Source organism: Colius striatus, chromosome 25, assembly GCF_028858725.1.
Source record: "Colius striatus isolate bColStr4 chromosome 25, bColStr4.1.hap1, whole genome shotgun sequence".
Taxonomy (NCBI): domain Eukaryota; kingdom Metazoa; phylum Chordata; class Aves; order Coliiformes; family Coliidae; genus Colius; species Colius striatus.
In genome coordinates, this window is record NC_084783.1 from 2,082,044 (window position 1) to 2,101,620 (window position 19,577).

The following is a 19,577-nucleotide window of genomic DNA, read 5'->3' on the forward strand; positions in this document are numbered from 1 at the left end:
CCTGCTCCCCACATCTCTCCCCCCCAGGGCTGTTACACACAGATGGGCTTTTTCCTTCAATGCAAAGCCCTCCTGCCCAGAGCCCAACCCCAGCCCAGAGCTGTGCAGAGCAGGACCTGGCAGCCACCTGGGCTGAGCCATCCCTCTCCCCTCCTCACAGCCATGTCATTCCTGGGGTGGTTTTTTCCTTCCCTCTCCTCTTTCTTCCTCCCTGCCTGGGGATTTGATCCACACCAGCAAAGGAAAGCACAGATAAATTAATAAGAGAGCAAAGCTCAGTGCTGTGCTGGCAGATTGCTCAGGGAGCTTGGGCTGCTCTAATCCCATTGTGCTGGGGAGCTGCTCCCTGCAGCCCCCAGCTCTCCTCCTGCCCCCCAGGCTGGTAGGTGATGCAGCAACCTCAGGCCCTGTGCTGTTTGGGAGGCTTGAGGAGAGGTAAAAAAGCTGCTTTTCCTTTCCTCTAGGCTGATGTTTCAATCTAAAGGTTGGGCTGGTGCTTGGCAAGGAGGAAATCTATCAAAGAGAAATGGCTTGGTGAGAGCAGCCCTGGGGAATGCTGCAGGGAAAGCCCTGCAGAGCCCAGCCTCTGCCCAGCAGCTCATTCTCCTCCCTCCCAGGGCACAGAGCTCTGCTGCCCCTGCCAGGGGTGCAGTGGGTACAGGGCAGATGGTGCTGTCCCCTCCTCACCAGCTTTGTCCATGCTGAATTGACTCCTGGAGCTGGGTGCCAGAGGGGGTGGGAGCCCTTGTGGCTGTGGGGGACAGAGGGGAAAAGCTCTTGCTCTGGCTTCTCAGCTCCCACAGCAGCCCAAGCTGGATGTGGCAAGCTGAGCCTCAGGAGCAGGTTGTGGCCAGTGCTCTGTGGCCAGTGGCATCCCCCTCCCCAGCCCTGGCAGCCCTGGCTGTGGCTGCTGCTGGGCTGGATGCCAAGGCTCTCAGCAACAGCCCTGCTTCCCCCAGAGCAGCCCTGGCACCCAGCCAGCCTGATAAGCCAAGCCCTGACTGCTCACATCTCATTTCCTTCCCAAACCACTTCCTCCAGCACTGGCCTCTCCCCTCACAACCCCAGGGAGGCAGCCCCAGGGCACCCCACAGCCCTTCTCTCACCATCAGTGCCCTCAAGCAGTGCTTTGGCCCCAGGTTGCTCTCCCTGGTTGCCAGGATTGATGCAGGGAGTCCTGTTGCCAGCCCCTCATCCTGTGCCTGCAGCCCAGAGGGACAGCAAAGCTGCCTCCCATGCAGGGAAGGGAGCTGGGGTGGCCAAAGGAAACAAGAGAGTAGCCCAGGGCTCCTCTCCATCTCACCTCATCATCCCCTGGCTCCATCCCACGTGGCCCAGGACAAGGCAGAGCTGGACTTTTTGGTTGGTTGGTTTGGTTTTGATTGGGTTTATTATTAAATACACCCCAGGAGGCACAGAGGGAGGTGAGGACAGAGCATCCATCCATCCATCCACCCTCCCCAGCCTGACCCAGAGCCTTAAAAACAACCCCCCCCAAAAAAAACCAACAGCAAAAAGCTGAAACAAACCCCCAAACAAATAAAAACAACCCCCAAAATCCCCCAAGTGCCAGATCCACACCCCCACCCCCCCCTCCCATCCCCCAAAGTCCATGATTTTAGAAACCAACTGCCAAAATAAAGACCAAAGCAAGGAGAAAGTCCCCATGGGATTGAGGGGGAGCAGCAGCCACCAGCTCCCAGCCTGGCCTGACACTGGGCTCATGGCCTCAGGGCCACCTCCAGCCCCTTTGCCACGCTCCTCCTGAGCAGATGCCCCTTGGGCCACGGGTTGGAGGTTCTTTAGGAAGTCAGCAGCAGGGCAGGGACATCCATCCTCCTGGCCCTGGGGTCTTGTGCCCTTCCCACAGTTGGCAGCTCACTCCCTTCTCAGTAAATGACCTCGTACACTGTGGCTTTCTTGTCCCCTGAGCCAGTCACAATGAACTGGTCATCGGTGGAGACGTCGCAGCTGAGGACAGAGGAGGTTTCCTTGGACTGCAGAGAGGAGGAGCAAAGGGGTAAAGGCAACATCCCACTCCCACCCCTTAGGATTTAAAGCCCTAAGCTGTGGCTGCATGGAGAAGTTTGGCTACAGGGCTTGTTATTGCTGGGATACATTTGGAGCTGGGTTGTACTGGGCACTGCCCCATGCTCAGTGTGGTTGGCACCACAGGAGCCCCTCAGTGTTTGTTGTATTATGAAGGGTCTTGGGGACATCTTCACCTCACTGTGTCCCTGCCAGCAGCTGCCTGGCTGACACAGCTCCCCTTGAGGAGCATCTTCCCCCAGCCCAGCCCTGTACCTGGAAGATGCTGGCTCCGTAGGGCGTGCGCCAGGCGTTCAGCAGGTTGTCCTTCCCCGTGCTCACAAACCACTTCCCTGGGGGATGGACAGAAGAGATCAAGCAGAGCATCACCTCAAAAACCATGGTGGCACAGCCCCTCACTCCAGGAAAGACACTGAGGAGCTGGAGCACAAGTGTGCTGGGGAAGGGGAGTGAGGGAATGGGGGTGTTCAGCCTGGAGGAGGCTGAGAGTTGGTCTCTTCTCCCAACTAACGAGGGTTAAGACAAGAGGAAAGGGGCTGGAGTTGCCCCAGAGGAGGTTGAGGCTGGAGCTGAGGCAGAACTGTTTCCCTGAGAGGGGTGTCAGCCCCTGTGCCAGGCTGCCCAGGGAGCTGGGGGAGTGCCCAGCCCTGGAGGGATCCCAAAGCCCTGGAGCTGAGGTGCTGAGGGCCAGGAGTTAGTGCTGGGCTGGGCAGGGTGAGGGGAGGGCTGGGACTGCAGCTACTTCAAGGGCTTTGCCAACCAAAGTGACCCTATGACAAGCCAAGCTCCACCAGCTCAATTCCTGCAGCAAATCATGCCCAGGCTGTGCCTGCTCCTCCCTCATTAACCCAGGGACTGCTTCAAGGACCACAGTCCTGGGACAACAGAGCTGAGAGTGCAGCTCCAGGAGGGGACAGACCTCCCCCCATCTCTGTGGGATCCCATTTGCATTCCAGTGAGACCAGGCTGACTACCAGCAACCAGAAGAGGAAGGATCCAGCCCCAGGGCTCCAGAGCTGGGGCTGGGACAAGGGTTCCTACCACAGGAGGCAAATTTGAGGGAGAGGACACAGCTCTCGTGGAGGTGCAGCTGGTACTTGTCAGGTTTGGTGACGTGCAGGATCTCCACGTTACTGCTCTCCATACCCACTGCCAGCCACTCTCCTGTTGGGCAGTAACCCAGGGAGAAGATCTGGAGGAGAAAGACAAGGTGAGGCAGGGGCACAGGAGGTGGCAGGCAGCACCATGGAGGTCCCAGCCCTGACCTGGGAGCTGAAGTCGTGCTGCTGCAGCTGTCGGCCCTCGCGCAGGTCCCAGCAGCGCACGGTGTTGTCCAAGCCTCCTGTCCACAGCTTGGTGCCATCGTTAGAGATGTCAATGCAGCTGGCACCATCTGTGTGGCCTTGAAACTGCCTGGGAAAGAGGGGTGGGGAGGGAAGGAGAGGGCAAGGGTACAGCTGTGAGGGCTGCCAGTGCAGAGAATGGGCCAGGGCAGCACCCAGCAGCGAGGAGCAGGAGATCCCAGGGACTGTCCCCAACCCCCAGGCCAGAGTTACCACTGTGGGGAGGGTGGCAAATCCTGGAGAGTCCCCCCAAGCAGCTCTACCCATGCTCCCCAAACCCTGGGCTCACCTCACCAGGGTCTGGTTCTGCAGGTCCCACACCACGATGTTGCCATCGCTGCAGCAGGAGAAGCAGACTTTGGCATCAGGGCTGATGGCCAGGGCGTAGCAGGCAGGGGCAGAGGAGGTCAGCTCAGCCTTGATGCGTGGGGTAGGGGCTGCCAGGTCCCAGATGGACAGGGTGCTGGCCTCCCCTCCCACAATCAGGCTCCTGCCATCAGGGAGCAGCTTGCAGGAGCGAATGTAGTTGTCACGGTTCTAGAGTAGAGGGAGGAGAATTCCATCAAGCTGCCCCCCGGTTCTGTCCCCAATCCCTGAGTGTCTGGTCAGCCCAGAGCCAGCAGCTTGCCAGACAGATCCTCAGCCACCCTCCTGGGACAGCAGAGCCACAAGAACCCCTCAGAGTTTGTTACAGCACCATAAAGGGCCTTGGGGACACCTTCACCCCACAGTGTCCCTGCCAGCAGCTGCCTGACAGACACAGCCAGGCCTGGAGAGGATGAGGAGCTGCTGCAGCCCATGGCTCTGAGCACTAAAACCACCATTTCCCTCCCCTCCTGGATTTGTGATGCAGTTGGAAATCACCATGACTCAGACCCTTGTTTATGCATCTGCATCTTCAAGGTCAGCACCATCCAGGAAGAACATTGCTCAAGCTGCACAGGCCCCAAGGCCAAGTGAGCCAAGGAGAGACAACTTGGGGTTGGGCTGTTCAAAAGCAAAGCTCAGGGACTTTAATTCCAGCAACCCATTTAAAATAAACCTCAAAGAACACGGGTTAAAAGTCCTCTCAGGTGCTGGCTGTGCCTCCAGCTTGGCTCTAGTGAGTTGCTGGGGTCTGACAGTCTATTTCATTCATTTTTCAAAGGAATTAGGAGCTCTCCCTCCAGCCAGACTCACACAAGCAAAGGCAGGAATGAGGGTAGAGCTGAATGAGAATTGATGCTTCAACCCATGAGAGTTTGGCCCAAACAAAGTGTTTGGCCAAAGGGTTGAAACTGCAGGGGCTTGTTTTAGGGCAAGTGCTGTCAGACAAAGCAATGCCAAGGGGTGGGGAGGTGGGGGGAGCCCCTCAATGCTTTGGGGTGTTCAGGGCAGGGTGGCACACTGGCAGCAGAGCCACCATCCCTTCCATGCAGCCTCACATCACCTCCCCTTAGAATCAGGGAATCATTTGGGTTGGCAAAGCCCTTGAAGCTGCTGCAGTTCCAGCCCTGGCCTCACCCTGCCCAGCCCAGCACTGACCCACAGCCCTCAGCACCTCAGCCCCAGGGCTTTGGGATCCCTCCAGGGCTGGGCACTCCCCCAGCTCCCTGGGCAGCCTGGCACAGGGGTGACACCCCTCTCAGGGAAACAGTTCTGCCTCAGCTCCAGCCTCAACCTCCCCTGGGGCAACTCCAGCCCCTTTCCTCTTGGCCACGCTCCAGCCCCTCAGTGTCCCTCTGGTACTGAGTGAGGGACCCAGCACTGAACACAGAACACAGCCCTGGAGCTGCAGCCTCCCCAGGGCCCAGCACAGGAGACACAACCCTCATGTGCTGAGTTTGTGCTATTTTGCTGGCCCAGAAGATGTGGCACCTCACAGCTGAGTGTGTTGGGCTGTCCCAGCAGCTTCCCTGCCTCAAGCCCTCCTGCCATCACAAGCATTTTCCTCCCACCTGCCCCACACTCTGCAGATCTCCCTGACAAAGCTCATTGCTATCAGAAAGCTCTTTCCTGACACTGCCCCCAAGTTGCCAACTATTCAACAAACTATTCAGAGGCCCTGACAAAGCAAGTTTCTTCATCCTCTGATGTTTTAGGGACATCCCAGCAGCAGACACGTTATCTGGAGGCTCAGCCTGAAGCAAGAAGCAAGCAGGGCTGATGTGCCAGAGTCCCCTTGGCCTGTTTGGTTGCAGTGCTGTGCCTGGAGCTCTCCCTCACCCATGTTTGGGAGTGTGCCATTGTGCTGAGTGTGCCATTGTGCTCTGCCCTGCATTGAGCTGCACTCCTGAGATCCTTCACTCAGCCCCCAGCCCCTCCCCACAGCACAGAGAAGCCAGAGCAGTGGCACATCTCTCCTTACCAAACAATCCAGCTGAGCCACAGCAGTCTTGGTCCCTGGTTGCCCCACATCCCACACCTTCACACAGCCTTTTCCCCCTGTGTAGACGTGTCTGGTGGAGTTGCTGATGGTGACAGCACAAACCACCTCCCCGTGGCTCAGGCTGTGGAGCTGCCGAGCGTGCCGGGGGATGCCGGAGCCCAGCAGGGCGTCGGGTGGGAAAGGCACCGGCTGCATCTGCCCATCAGCGCTGACGTGGAAGGAGTAGGCACTGGGGAGGGAGCAGAGCAGGGAGGAGCAGCTGAGGGTGGTGTTTGGCCAGCACAGAGCCACATCACACCCAGTGTCACAGCACAGCTTGGAGTCAGACCTTTGTGGCTCCCGCTGGCTCCGACACAGCTTGTCGCTGCCAGGGAATGGCTGCACCTTGGGCTGTGCTCCTCATCACCACTCGCCCTGAGCCACCTGCACCTCCCAGCTTGATGCCAGCAGGATCTAACCCCCCCCTTTTTCCCCTGCTCTCCCAGCACAGCCCCATCATCCCCTCACAGCCCCACTTACGGCTTCCCCGTCGTCCCCACTTGCACGCCGGCCGCCAGCCCTGGCACGCGCATGTGGGGGTGTGGGTCGTAGCCAACCTAGGAGGGGACAAAAGGGGGTGAGGGCAGCTCTGGTGACCCCCCCAGACCTCCCCACAGCACATTCCCAAGGGAACAGCCTCACACACCAGAGGGGAGCGGCCGTAGGCGGCGGCTCCCACGGCGGCCCCATTGAGCTGCGGCGACACGAGGTGGAGGCCGGCGTAGGCCCCGCTCCCGGCCATGTCCCCGTTCACCGTGGAATGGGCCATGCTGAAGGCAGCTGAGTAAGGGCTCTGCACTCCCAGGGGGTTCCTCAGGCCCAGGGCTGCCAGGGGGAAAAGGCAGCGTGAAGGATGAGGCTCCAGGGCTCAGCAGCACCGGAGCTCACGGGGATCCTCCGGCCAGGCCAGGTCCAGCTCACCCAGCGGGTCCACGGGAGCCTTGGCAGGGCGGAACTGCTGGGCACCGCTGGAGCCTGGGGCTGGGGCATCACCCTGGGATGTGGGAGTGCTGGACTTGAGGCTGGGTGTCCCTGCCTTCTCCACCTGCCAGGGAAAGAGAGGGGAGATGTGACAGACACGTTCCTGCTCTACTTTAAGGGGGGTCTGAGTCTTGTTCCACTGCCCCAAGGCAGCGCTGCAGGGTCAGTGCGAGTGGGGGTCAGAGAATCACAGAGACATTTGGGTGTTAAAGCCCTTGAAGCTGCTGAATCCCAGCCCTGGCCTCACCCTGCCCAGCCCAGCACTGACCCACACCCCTCAGCACCTCAGCTCCAGGGCTTTGGGGTCCCTCCAGGGCTGGGCACTCCCCCAGCTCCCTGGGCAGCCTGGCACAGGGGCTGACACCCCTCTCAGGGAAACAGTTCTGCCTCAGCTCCAACCTCAACCTCCCCTGGGGCAACTGCAGCCCCTTTCCTCTTGTCCTGTCATTCATTATTGGAGAGACCAACCCCCAGCTCCCTGCAGCCTCCTGTCAGGGAGTGTCAGAGAGTGCTGCTGTCTCCCCTCAGCCTTCTCCATGCTCAACACCCCCATTCCCTCAGCCCCTCGTGCTCCAGCCCCTTCCCCAGCTCTGGCCACGCTGCAGCCCCTCAGTGTCCCTGTGGCAGTGAGTGAGGGGTTCAGCACTGACACAGCCCTGGAGCTGCAGCCTCCCCAGGGCCCAGCACAGGGGACAATCCCTGCCCTGCTCCTGCTGCAGCAAGAGCCCTCCCTGTCCCCTCAGCATCACCCTCACCCTGAGGGTTTGGAGGGAGTGAGGACACAGCCCTCCAGGGAAGCTCCTCAGCTGCCTCACACAGTGCACATACCGTGGGCACATCCTTGCTCTGAGATGGAGACGTGCTGCTGGAGGAGGGCATGGAGGTTGGGCTGAGGGATACGGCCTCCTTCCTCCCCAGAGGGACCTTCTCCACCCCATTCTCCCGGGATGAGTAGGAATGGACACTGTGAGGTGAAGAAGGGTCCTGGGGGAGTGGGGGGAGGGAGGTCAGCCAGCAGCAGAGCAGGCAGGAGCAGAACTGCCACCTCCCTGTGCTGCCCAGCTCCACTCCACACAGCCTGGGCAGCACACAGCCAGGCCAGTGCCCTCCATGCCCCTGCCACTGACCTCATCCACCACCAAGTTGTCTTCGCTTTTGTCTGCGTCGCTGCCCTGAAACACAGAGTAGAGTTGCAGCCAAAACAGGTTGAGGCTGCCCTTGCTCCTGCCTGGGGAGTGCCAGAGGTGTGGGCAGCAAAGCTCATTGTCCCCCAGGAGGGGACAGAGATGTCCCAGTGCCCCTTTCCCCCAGCCCCCCTTCCCTGGGGCTCACGTAGTCCGTAACGAAATCCTTCTCCTCCACCTTCCTCTTCTTGCTGCTGCTCAGGTACTCAGAGATGGCTCGTGCCCTCTCCCCGTTGGGCAGTGCCAGGGAGCTCTGGGGGGGCAAAAGGACACAGTTTTAGGGGCCACAAGCCACTGTGGCCAGGACAGGCAACACCAAAGCAGGGCTGAAGCTGTCTCCTGGGACACAGAGGGTCCCAGCACGGCCCCACGTGCCACCAGCTCGAGCCTTCAGCTCCTGCCAAAGGTGGGAGGAGGAGGAGGATGCTGAGGGAGAGGGGAGGAAGGAAGGGGCACAGCATGGTTTGCCCATCCAACATGGGAAAAGGGTCCCCACAGGCAAGGCTGAAGGGAAATGGTGCAAGAGAAGCAAAAGGCACTTACAGGGCCGGGGTCTCGCTCTGTCGCCGTGGAGCAGCAGGAGAAGGAGGGAAGGAGGGACACGCTGTGCCACCACCAAGAGCACTACAGCAGCACAGGGTGGTCCTGGGCCCCCCTCCCCAGCCCACCCCACTCCCCTCCCAAGGCAGCACATTCCCCACCCAAACCCTTCTGCTTTGCCAACCCAGCTGGGAGCTCCAAGGCACAGACAAGCTGCCCCTCACCCAACCCTGGCTCCCACCCCCTGGAACGAGGCAGCCCCAGGGCCCACCATCAACACTTCCCAGCTTTGGCTGCTGCCAGGACCCAAAAACCCAACCTTCCCTTCTCCCCAGCCTGCTCCAGTGCCCCCACACTCACCTCTGGGCTCGGTGTCGTGGACCCCTCGGTCATCTTTGGCGAGGAGCTGGGCCTGGGCACCCAGTGCCCCCGAAAGTGCCAGCAGCCCTGAGGCACTGCTGATGCCAGCCAGGCTGGTGTGCTGCATCCCAGATGGATGGGGGTTCAGTGGGATGGGAGGAGCGTGGTGGGAGAGGTGCTGGGTCTGGAGCTGGTGCTGGAGAGGAGTGGGGAGAGAGCAGAGCCCAAGGGTCATGTCAGAACAATCAATGGGTAGGGAGAGGCTGCTCGTCCCCACCACCACATCCCTCCCACTGCCTCCTCCCAGCCTGGGACAGGAGCTACTGGGATGGATAAGAGATCACAGAGTCATTTGGGTTGGCAAAGCTCTTTGAGCTGCTGCAGTCTCAGCCCTGCCCACACCCTGCCCAGCCCAGCACTGACCCACAGCCCTCAGCACCTCAGCTCCAGGGCTTTGGGATCCCTCCAGGGCTGGGCACTCCCCCAGCTCCCTGGGCAGCCTGGCACAGGGGCTGACACCCCTCTCAGGGAAACAGTTCTTGCCTCAGTTCCAATCTCAACCTCCCCTGGCTTGTACCCTGAATGAGGGAATAACCAAGGTGTGGGGATGGTGGCAACTCCTCACCTCCACCCATGCCACAGGGCACCAGCACACAGTGACACACACCAACTGTCACCCCTGTACCCTGCTTGGCCCCCAGCTCAGCCTGCCTTGCCCCCTCCTGACTCAGCCATGGGTGGCAGAAGCCACTCAGGGCAGGGGGCTGCAGCCAAGCCCCGTGTAGCATGGATGTGCCATGGGCTGGGGGAGGTCCTGGGGAGGGAGGGTGCTGGGAAGGGGTGGGCAGAGGTTTGACATACCCCGATCGCCGCGTTCAGGTCGGTCATAGTCACCTGCTTCGCACGCTCCACGGCCTGGACCACTTGCTGCTGGTGCTGTGGGGAGAGAGGAGGAGGATGTCAGCACCAGGCAACCTCCTCCTGCAGCAAACAGGCTTGGGGCAACCTTGTTTCTTCAAAGGAAGGGGGAATAATGCCAGGCCCTGTGGCACAACTCACCTCCTGAGACAGGAAGGGGATGAGCTGGGCACAGATCACGTTGAGCCGCTTGGCAATCTCTGTCTGGCAGTGGAAGAGAGGGCATCTCCCATCAGGGCAGAACTGGGCAGCCCCCAATGCCAAGGCTGCTCCTCAGCCAGCCAGACCCTCCCCTCCCCATCCATCCTGTGCTGGTGCTTGGCCCCAACAGCTGCTGCTCAGCATCAAAGAGAAGCAACACTCCAGGGGGTTACCAGGAAAGCTGCTTCCCTTTGACAACATGAGCTTGGCATCATCACCCCCATCCTGAGAGCCCCAGGGTGGCTCCCACCTCCTCCATGGCTCATGCCACCCTGAGCCACCCCTGGCCTGCAGGTCAGGGCCCCAAGCAGCCTCCTTTCCGCCCTCCACGCTGCCTCCTGCCAGCACCAAGGCTGCTAATTGCCTCTCTCCTGGCCTGCAGGGAGCCCTGGAGAGGTGCTCTCCTTCCAGCTGCTGTTTTTCTGCAACACTTGAGTGCCACAGGCAATCAGGAGCAGTGAGCACAGGGAGAGAGAGCAGCAGCATGCCATGCTGTGCTCCCATTTCACCCCCTTCCCTCCCAGCCTGGGCAGGGCCCCCACCAGCCTCACACAGCATGTCCTGAGCTAAGGGAGAGACATTCAGCTCTCCCCAGCCTCACAGACACATCTCTGGGGGGACAACTCCCCAAGGGGCTGCAGGGTCAGATTCTTGTCCTGAGCATCAGTGAGAGAGGAGACACAGCTCAAGGCAACAGCAGACACCCACACTGTCCCTCATCATGCAGAGACAGGCACCCAACCTCAGCACCACAGATGGGGTAGAGATCAGCAGCTCTTCCTAAACCCGAGTGTCCTTTGCTGCTGGGCAAGCAGGGGATGCCCTGGGCAGGCAGGAGATGCCCTGAGCAAGCAGGGGATGCCCTGGGCAGGCAGGAGATGCCCTGGGCAGGCAGGAGATGCCCTGGGCAAGGTGCTGTCCCAAGCTCCTTGCCCACCTCAGAGGATGGAAGCATTACAGAGCCAGCATAGGGCTGAGAAGAGACAAACCCAAACCCTCTCCTTAATCCCAGGACCAGACAAAGAGTGCAAAGCTCAGCCCTGGACCTCCCCCTCTGGTGCCCTCGGGCACATCTCCAGTACCCTGCTGCCAAAGCATAGGGGCTGCAGAGAGCTCTAAGGCAGCGCCAGCCCCGTGCCCCTCTGTCCCCAGCAGCCAGGGAGCCGTTTGTTGCAGAGCTGCAGGGAGCAGCAACAATCCAGCCCCCGCCCTCTCTTCCCCTTGCGAGGGAGGGGAGAAAGGAGAGGGGAAAAAAAAGAGAAAGAAAAGCAAAGCAAAGGGCGGGGGGAGCAAAGAGATTTGGCAGGCGGCAGTTCTGGGAAGGATTTAGCTGTCTCCCGGGGCCGGCAGTGATGGATTCTCTTCCCTAATGCACTGATGGGCAGCAGCTCCTTGGGGAGAGCTGCCTCCAATTCACTCGCACTCGTTAATGGGCAATTTACTGGCACTTTAACGCTCTCAGCATGAAAAATGATCGTGCTGTTTGCAGCCCAGCCCTCCCTCCCTCCCTCTCCATCCCCCCCCCCCACCAAGCAACCCAGCCACCAGCACTGTCACCTCCCCTCTGGCTCGTGGTTGAGCAAGTCCAAGGCCAGGCAGATTTAGGGGAGGTGGGTTTATAAAAAGCTTCAGGCTCCTTTCCATGCCCAAAGCAAAACAACCATCAAAAATGAAGGTCTCCTTGCTCATTCCTGGTTTGAGCCTCCCCTGCTGAGCTTTGGGGCTGCCTCAAGGAGCTGGACCACCACAGCCAGCCCCCAGCTTTGTTTCCCTCTAAAGAAATCCACGGCAAAAATCAATGCCAGTGCCCTGAGTATTGGGGGAGGCTCTGGGGGCTGCTGGGCTGGAGGTAAAGAGGATGGAAACACTGCATCATGGCTCTACCCTGCCTTTGCCAAAGAGGCAAACACTTCCTCAGGTGTCCTGGGGCAGCTGAGGATGCCCAGGATCTCTGCCCATGAACAGGGCCAGATTTGAGGGAAGGAAGGAAAGAGAGAGAGATGGCAACTTGATCTCCCTGCAGTGGTGATAACCCACAGCTCCTGCACAGGCAGCTCCCATTTTTCACACAATGGCTGCTGGCTGTCAGAACAGACTTACGGGGCCCTTGTTAAAAGTGCAGACAGCTCCCTGGCAGGCAGCCAGCAGCACCTGGGCCTGGCAGCAAACACAAGCCTGGAAGGGCCAGGAGAGAACCAGCAGCCAGATGAGAGAAAGAGCACACAGCCTCAAGGGAGGGGGTGCCAGGCTGGGGTGGACCCTTGGCATCATCCCTTGCAAGGGTAGCTTTGTGCCTCCTCCTCCTCAGGCAGCAGCACAAGGGAGGGTGAGCAGCAGCAGTGTTCAGCTGGCAAAGCACAAAGCTTGCCCAAGTAGCCACAAGCCTGCCCTGGGCTTGGGGGTTGGCACCTCCCATGGCACCCAACTCCAGAGCAACAGTTGGCAGTGGCAGGGCATGGGGTGGGAAGGAAGGAGGCCATGGCTGCTGCACACCTCAGCAGGCTCCTCTGCAGCCTCTTTAAAAATAGATGAGAAGAAACCTTCTGTCTCAGAGCAGCTGTGACCCAGAGCTCAGCACAGCACAAGGAAGAGAGGGAAGGAGGGATGCTGAGGCAGCAAAAGGAGATGTGCAGACCCTCTCCTTCCCACCTCAGGATGCTCCTCTGGCCTCAGCCTCCAGGAGAGCTGCCTCCAGGGCCAGCTGGCACTGCCCAAGTTGCAAAGGCAACTTGGAGCCAGAGGTACCCATCACCTTGCACCCCTCACACACAGGAGCTGTTCTCCACAACAATGCCCAAGAGCAGCAACAATGCTCACACCCATTGTGAGCAGCCATGGAAGCACAAGTCCTCCACCTCTGCTCTCTTGCCCACAACAAATGCATCACATGCCAGCCAGGAACCCTCACTCTGAAGCCAGCAAGCAAAACAGCAGCTCTCACACATGTGAGGAGAGCTGAGATGGGCCAAGGCCATGACACAAAGCTCCTAAAGCACCAAGGGAGCACGTCCCTCACAAGCACAACCTTCCTGAGCTATGGCAGGGAGCAACTTCCCATGCTTTCTAAGGGAAAGGACAACCCCCAAGGGCCCAAGGTGGGGATGGGAAAGAGGGACAGGGGAGCTGGGACAATGCTCCTGTCCCACTCAGACTCACCTGTTTGTGCATCTCGATGTTCAGGCCATAGGACATCTCATAGTACTGTGAGGGAGAGAAGGCAGCATCAGCAGGGCTGGTGAGCCCAGGGGGACTCACTATGAGAAAATCCTCTCCAGCACTGGCATGCAGGGTCAGCCTGGCCACAAACACTCCTGCTGTGGCCAGGCCAGGTGGAGAAGATGGTCCCCAGCTCCTACTCAGAAAAGGAGACAACCCACACAAGAGCAGCTTCACCCACCACAAGCTGTGGCAGCCAGCCCTGCTCACACACCACCCTTCCTTTTGGTGAGGGGAAAAACCAGACAATGACAGCCACAGGAACCAGATCTCAGGGCCTGGGCACACAACTCAATAGCAAAGGGGAAGCCAAAGCATCCCAGGGCTGCATATCCTTTGATGGCTCAGAGGAGACACCCCCCACTGCCCTCCTCCTTTCAGGTGGAGCTCACTAACCATCACATAATGACGCTGGATTTCTGTTTTTTCTGTTGCCAGCTTTTCACATTCTAACTTCAAGCTGTAAAAATAAAGAGAAGAGAGAGGAAAGGAGAGGGAGAGACACCCCTTTCCCCCCCCTAGTCTCCCCACAGACCAGATCTCCCAGGTTGGAACAGAGCACAAGCCCTCCCAGTGCACCATGTGCTTCATCCTCCTGCTCTGATTCAATCCCATCTCCCTGCACAAGCCAAGAAAACCACCTGAAAGAGGGTGGAAAGGGGCTGATAAAAGAGGAGAGGGACAGCAAAGGGATACACAGGCATCAGGGAGCAATCTGCATGGAGTTTTAACACTCCCCCCCCCCCCCAGCATCTGCTTCCCAAATGGAGCAAAGCTGCAAAGCTGAGCTGTGTTTCAAACCTTGCTCTGCCCCAGCACGGTGTGGGGAAGGAAGGGGAGGTGATCCTGGCCAGCAACGGAGGGAGCAGAGGCAACTCCAGGTCTGCTAAGTGATTGCTCCAGCTCAGCCCAGAACCTGAGCTCTGGAAGCCAGCACCCTCATCCTGGGACTTTTGGCAGGAGGAAACTGAGTTTCCCCCTCAAATGTTGTCATTCCAAGCTATCAAAGGTGGTGCTTTGGCACAAGCAGCCTAGGGATGGACCAGTGCCCACAGCAGCACTGGTGCCCAGTGCCAGGGGGGAACCCACCTCTCGCCAGTACCAGTTAAGTGCCCAGCATCTTGCTGGCAAGAGAGCTCTGGCAGCTTCTCACCTGTGGTATTGGTTCTGCAAGAACTGGAACTCCTCCTTGATGCGGTCCAAGGTCTCTGGGTAAGTCAGTTTGAGGGACTGGGGGGTGCTGGGGATGGCACCAGCAGTGACAGTGGCTCCTGAGGCAGCAGAGGGTGCCTGGAGATGGGCCTAAGCAGAGGAGGGGACCCCCAGGGTCACAGAGAGGCTCACAAGTCCCCCTGGGGGTTTCCTGCAAGAGACTGTGAGCTCATCTGGGAGAGCAAGACAAGGAGAAGGCAGCAGAAAGAGTTATTGAAGAGGAAACTGGTTCCAGCCAGGCACCAAGGGCAATGGCTCTCCACCTTCTCAGCATCAGCTCAGCCACTGAGCCAGAAGAGGAGGATTAACAACTGTGGGTGGCAGAGAGAGTGCAGCCCGTGCAGGCAGAGCACCAGAGCCTGGGCTCTCCCCTCCAGCCACAGTCCATCCTCACCGCTGTGCCACCCAACAGAGCTGCCCACCCGCCTGCCACCCATCCCACAGCTACACCCTGAGCGTGATCCAGCTGCCAGCACCTTAGAGACCCCAAAGCCCCACAGTTCTGGGACTCAGCATCACTTGAGGGAAGAGGCACAGCGTCACTCCCGAGCCTGTTACACGCCATCGGCAACAACTTCCCAAACTGAGGCTGCCACCTCCCACCCCCCGCGGGCTGAGGAAGGCGGGGAGCTGGGTGTCCAGCCACGGGGCCGTGCCAAAGGCCAGGCCAGCACGGCTACCGCAGCACCACGTGCTCGCCCGTGGCCCGGAGGGGACGAGGCTGAGCCAGCGGCTCACCGAGGGACGGTTCTGGGGGAACATCTTTGGCACTCGCTCAGGCCCAGGATCCCTCTCGCCGCTCCGGACCCCACCGCGGGCTCAGGATGGGAGCCTGCCGATGTTTTCCGTCCGTCCCTGGGAGAGAGACACGGAGTCACCAGCCCGGTGCCGCCCGCGGGAGCCACAACGGAACGGAACGGGACAGAGCTCCGGGGCTCCAACGTCACCCCCGGCTCCCCCGCGGCCACCGGGACCCCAGCTCCGCATCCTTGCGGGGAGCGCAGGGGCTCCGGGGCTCCTTCCTCCCGCCCAGCCCAGGACCTCCGGCGCTCCCAGGCCCCGCGCTGCCCCCGCCCCGCGCCGCGCAGACAATGGCCCCGCTGCCGCCCCCCGCAGCAGGTACCGACCTCACCCCCTCCCGCAGCCCCGAGCGGGACCGGACCCCCACGTCCCCCTACACCCTCCACAACGGCCCCAGACGGTGCTACCGAACCGGTGCGGTGCGGTGCGGGACGCGACTCACCGCGCTGCTGCTCCCGGCTTACAACGGGCGTTGCGAACCGAGCCGAGCCGGGCCGAGCTGAACCGAGGCGAGCCGCAGCGGGCCGGGCAGCACCGGGCCGGGCCCAGCGGGCCGGTGTGCGGGTCTGTGTGTGTGTGTGTGTGCGTGTCCCCGCCCCGCTCCTCCCGCCCCGCCCGGCGCGGAGCAGCCGCTGTGCGGAGCGCGATCAATGAACCAGCGCCAGCTCCACGTGGGGCCTGGCCCGTGCGGCCAATCGCCGCGGCCGCCAGCCAATGGCCACGCTGCGTCCCACGTGGGACACGCAGAGACGCTCTGTCATTGGTCAGTCAGGGTGGATCCGCCGAGGAAGGTGTCAATCAACCGAGCCAAAGGAGAAGCGGCGCGGGGGGTTAACCCTTGCGCTGCCGGAGGGGATTGCACCGGGCGGCTCCCCGCGGGCTCAGCCCCGCTACCCCCGAGGGACCCCCGCGGATATCAACCGCCACCTTCCCCCACGCACGGCAGAAGGCAGAGAGGGTGTTTGCAGGGCTGTCCCGCCTGCCGACACCCCTCCCGGGCCGCCAGCGCCTCCGCTCTTGGGGCTTGTTTCTGACAAACACGAGGCACAAGAAGTCGTGCCCCGAACCCGTTTTCTTTTTAGTATTAACCAAGGAAGGAAACGGGACCCAAAATCCATCTCCTGTCTCCGGGCTGCAGACCCCGGCGCACCGGTGATTCCCGGCAGCATCCTTCTCCCGCAGAGCTCAGGCCTGGGAAGGGCTCCCCATCTCCTCGTTAGGGAACCCCCATCTCTCCCCATCAGCGATGGGGTCTGCTGCCACCGCCATCCCAGCTCCCCAGCTCCTCGAAGGACGATTCTCCCCGGCTCCAGCAGCCGCTGCCCCCGGGTGACCCTCGGGAAAACTCCAGCACGGGTGGCTGGGGAAAGGAACATCCCTCCCCAATCACCAGCCCTGCAGCAGCCCCAGTGTCCTCACCCAGTGCTGCTCACCCTAAGCTCCCCGTGTTTGCAGGCAGCAGGCTGCTCTCCAGCCAGCCTCCTGCCTTTCTCTCGTGGGCTTTCTGGTGTCTTTTTTTCCCCTCCCACTATTCAGGGAGATCGTTTGTTGTTGGACGTTTTCTGCTGTCTGCAGGTCAATCCGGGCTTACCCAGAGCAGGAAATAAAACATTTGGAGAGCAGCAGCTGTGAGGGGTGAGCTGCTTCTCCTGTTCAATCTTAATCCAGCCCCAGCCTTCCTCCCCACCTCGTGCTCCCCTCACAGCTCGGGAAGGCAGCGATGCCATCAGCCCATGGGACAGCCCTGTTCTCACACCACTGTGCAGAAATCAGCTCTCCAGGATGCTTAAAAAGACTCAAAGGAGAAGCAAACTCAGGGGTTTCCTCAGCCTCTTTTCCTTTGGCCTGATGGTGTGGGGTTTCTTTTCTAGAGGGGCATGAGCTCTAGACATCCTGAAATGTTCAACTTTGCTGCTAAACACACTCCATAAAATACCCAAGTGTGGCATCTGAACAATGTTCCTGCACCCATGGGTGACTGCATTGAAGAGCTCACATCCCCAGCTTGCCCAGAGCTGACACAACACAAAGCTCTTGCATTTACAACAGGAGAGGGGGAAAAAAACCCAGCATAAAGCAAATGATCCCAAAATGATCCCCAAAGTCTCATCTATTCACACACAGACACCCATGCACGAGGCAGGAAACAAACATGGTGATGGGGAGCAAAAGCAGCAACTGAAGCATCCCCATTTGATCTGATTTTCATGCTGGGTTTCTTTTGCAGCTGTTTTGGGTCTCTGGGATTTCCCAGTGATCCCAGCTCCCCCCTCTCTCTGCCTGAGCTGGGTCAGAGGGGGTGGGTTGGGACTTGCTTTTGCTTCCCATCACTGCTGTAGCAGAGCACATGGCTGGGTACACAGCAGGGAAATGTCCTCAGGGAGCACAGCTCGCCTCCAGGCCTGGCTAGAAAAGAACAATAATAATAATAACCTCAACAAAACCACTGAAATGGAGCATGACTGTGCAAAGGCCACCCTGCACATGCCCAGAGGGCTCAGGAGTCCCAGAGCAATGGTCTACACAGTCCCCTCGGGCTGTGAGCAGCGTTTTTCCAGCCACCAGCTAAGGTTTGGTGGCTTTACAGAGGGAGAGACCACCCCCAGTCACCCTGTGGGAAGCTCAGCCCATTGCCCTTGGCTGTCCCAGAGTGTTCTGAGAGCAGCTGTGATCTCAACTGGGAGATCTCCCATTACTCAGCTCTGCTGAGGGGTTCTGAGGAGCAAGACCCCCCCTTACTCCATGCTGGGGATGCCCCTGTTCTCACTGCACCCTCTCAGCCTCACAGCAGCACCCTGTGGGGTTTGTGCTGTGTGGAGGGAGGGGGTTGGGGAGGGAGAGCAGCCACAGGAGCCATCTCCCAGCCCTTATTATATTTTAAAATGTAACAACAGCACCATGCCTATTTTGGTAGATAGAGCAGATCATTTCTGGAAGAGGGCCATAAATCTCAAAGAAGAGGGGAAATAATTTGGCCAAGGTCAAGTTAAGGCAGAGAGAATGGAAATGGGACACAAGGGAAGGAGGTGAGAGGTGGCCTGAAATGTCATCTCAGCTCCTAAACCCCCTCCTCAGCCTGAGAACCTCTTTGCCCTGCCACTTCCCAGTGTTACCCCCCAGGGCTTGAGATTGGGCATGAAGGGGTGGCTGGGTGACAAGGGCAAAGGGGCAGAACAGACACCCCAGTGAGTGCTCCTGGTGCAGCTGCTTCTTGCAGCCCTGAGTCTCTGCCCCTGGATGTTGCAGACCCCACACACTGTGCCAGGCTCAGGGAGCCCTCAGATGTGCCAGGGCATGGGATCAGGGACAGGCTCAGTGCTGGGGGGACAATGTGGCCAAGGCAACAAAGCCACTGGCAGATCCCTCTCCCTACTCTTGTTGTCTCTCTTGTCCTCATCCTCCAGGCAGAGACAACCCTCTGTCCTATCTCAGACCCTTGGTCCTGGGCTCTGACAGCACCATCCATCACTGCCCACACCATCCATCCCAGGCAGAGGCAGAGCAGGCAGGGGAGAGGTGCAGACTCGACAGGGCCAGACCTGCTCATGCCCTGTGGGTCATTCCTTGGCCAGCAGCAGCTCATGAAGCAGAGACACACAGGCAGTGAGGTGATTCCTGTCCTAACACAGACCCACAGCTCCCAGTGGCCTCCCAGTGCAGCTCCAGTTTGGGGAGGATGGCATGGTAGGAATGGGAAAAGACTCCAGGAATGGCCACTTTGTCCACCTTGCCCTGAGTAAGAGCCAGGGCTGGTGGGAAGAGGCCAAGCATCCCAGGGCAGAGCTGGCACTCAGCAGCCTGGCACTTCCCAAGAGCCCATCCCTGGCAGTGCCACGTCTCTGTGAGGCTCCTGGCAAGTGCTGGAAAACAAACTGCTGCTCCTACCCTCTGGCTGCTTCTCCAGGCTTGGCTGCCAGCTCTCCTCTGTGCCAGAGCAGCTCTGGTGGGGACAGGGATGGGCAGAGAGGGGAGGGCTCTGGCAGGGTCTGTTGCCTCAGCCACTTGCTCTGCCCAGGGGCATCCCCAGCCAGCTCCAATCTCCACTTGAGAGCCAAAAGCAGGATGGTGCTGTGTGCTCCAGCTCCAATCCCTGTTGGAGAGCCAGAAGCCCTGCGTGCTCCAGCAGGATGAGGCACCGGCTTGGGACCGGCTCTTGCCTGGCTGCTCTAATCAGAAAGAGGCATCATTTAACAACCTCCCATGGGAGGGTTTTCCCTTCCCCCGTTTCCTCCTCCTTCTGCTAGTTGATTTCTTTTCTAGCCCCCTCCTTCCCTTGCTCAGGGAGATCAAAGGAGTCGGCGGCACCGCGCGCGTTTCCTGGGAATCGCCGGTTAAAGGGGGGAGAGACGGGGGGGGCGTGGAGAC

At 59.9% G+C, this 19,577-nt stretch overlaps 1 protein-coding gene across 7 annotated transcripts; it reads right to left on the reverse strand.

The window, feature by feature from the left end:
- Positions 1-1,607: 1,607 nt before the first annotated feature.
- Positions 1,608-15,843, reverse strand: LOC104564217 (transducin-like enhancer protein 1). Of its 7 annotated transcripts, none has more exons than XM_062014864.1 (21): positions 15,655-15,841; positions 15,150-15,266; positions 14,353-14,501; positions 13,596-13,659; positions 13,140-13,184; positions 9,924-9,986; positions 9,759-9,800; positions 8,865-9,060; positions 8,508-8,524; positions 8,113-8,217; positions 7,908-7,952; positions 7,609-7,764; positions 6,721-6,844; positions 6,446-6,624; positions 6,280-6,356; positions 5,740-5,989; positions 3,682-3,929; positions 3,315-3,462; positions 3,091-3,241; positions 2,305-2,381; positions 1,608-1,997 (listed from the first exon to the last, which is right to left on the reverse strand). In XM_062014864.1, exons 2-21 carry the CDS (start codon positions 15,171-15,173, stop codon positions 1,890-1,892), a joined length of 2,268 nt encoding a protein of 755 aa, XP_061870848.1. In that variant the 5' UTR covers positions 15,174-15,266; positions 15,655-15,841; the 3' UTR covers positions 1,608-1,889. The 7 variants fall into 7 exon arrangements, 4 of the variants coding, with proteins under 4 accessions (XP_061870848.1, XP_061870847.1, XP_061870849.1 ...); XM_062014863.1 differs by having other exon boundaries at positions 9,726-9,800; positions 15,655-15,839; XR_009820392.1 differs by having other exon boundaries at positions 1,910-1,997; positions 3,315-3,458; positions 9,726-9,800; positions 15,655-15,840.
- Between the last annotated feature and the right edge of the window lie 3,734 nt (positions 15,844-19,577).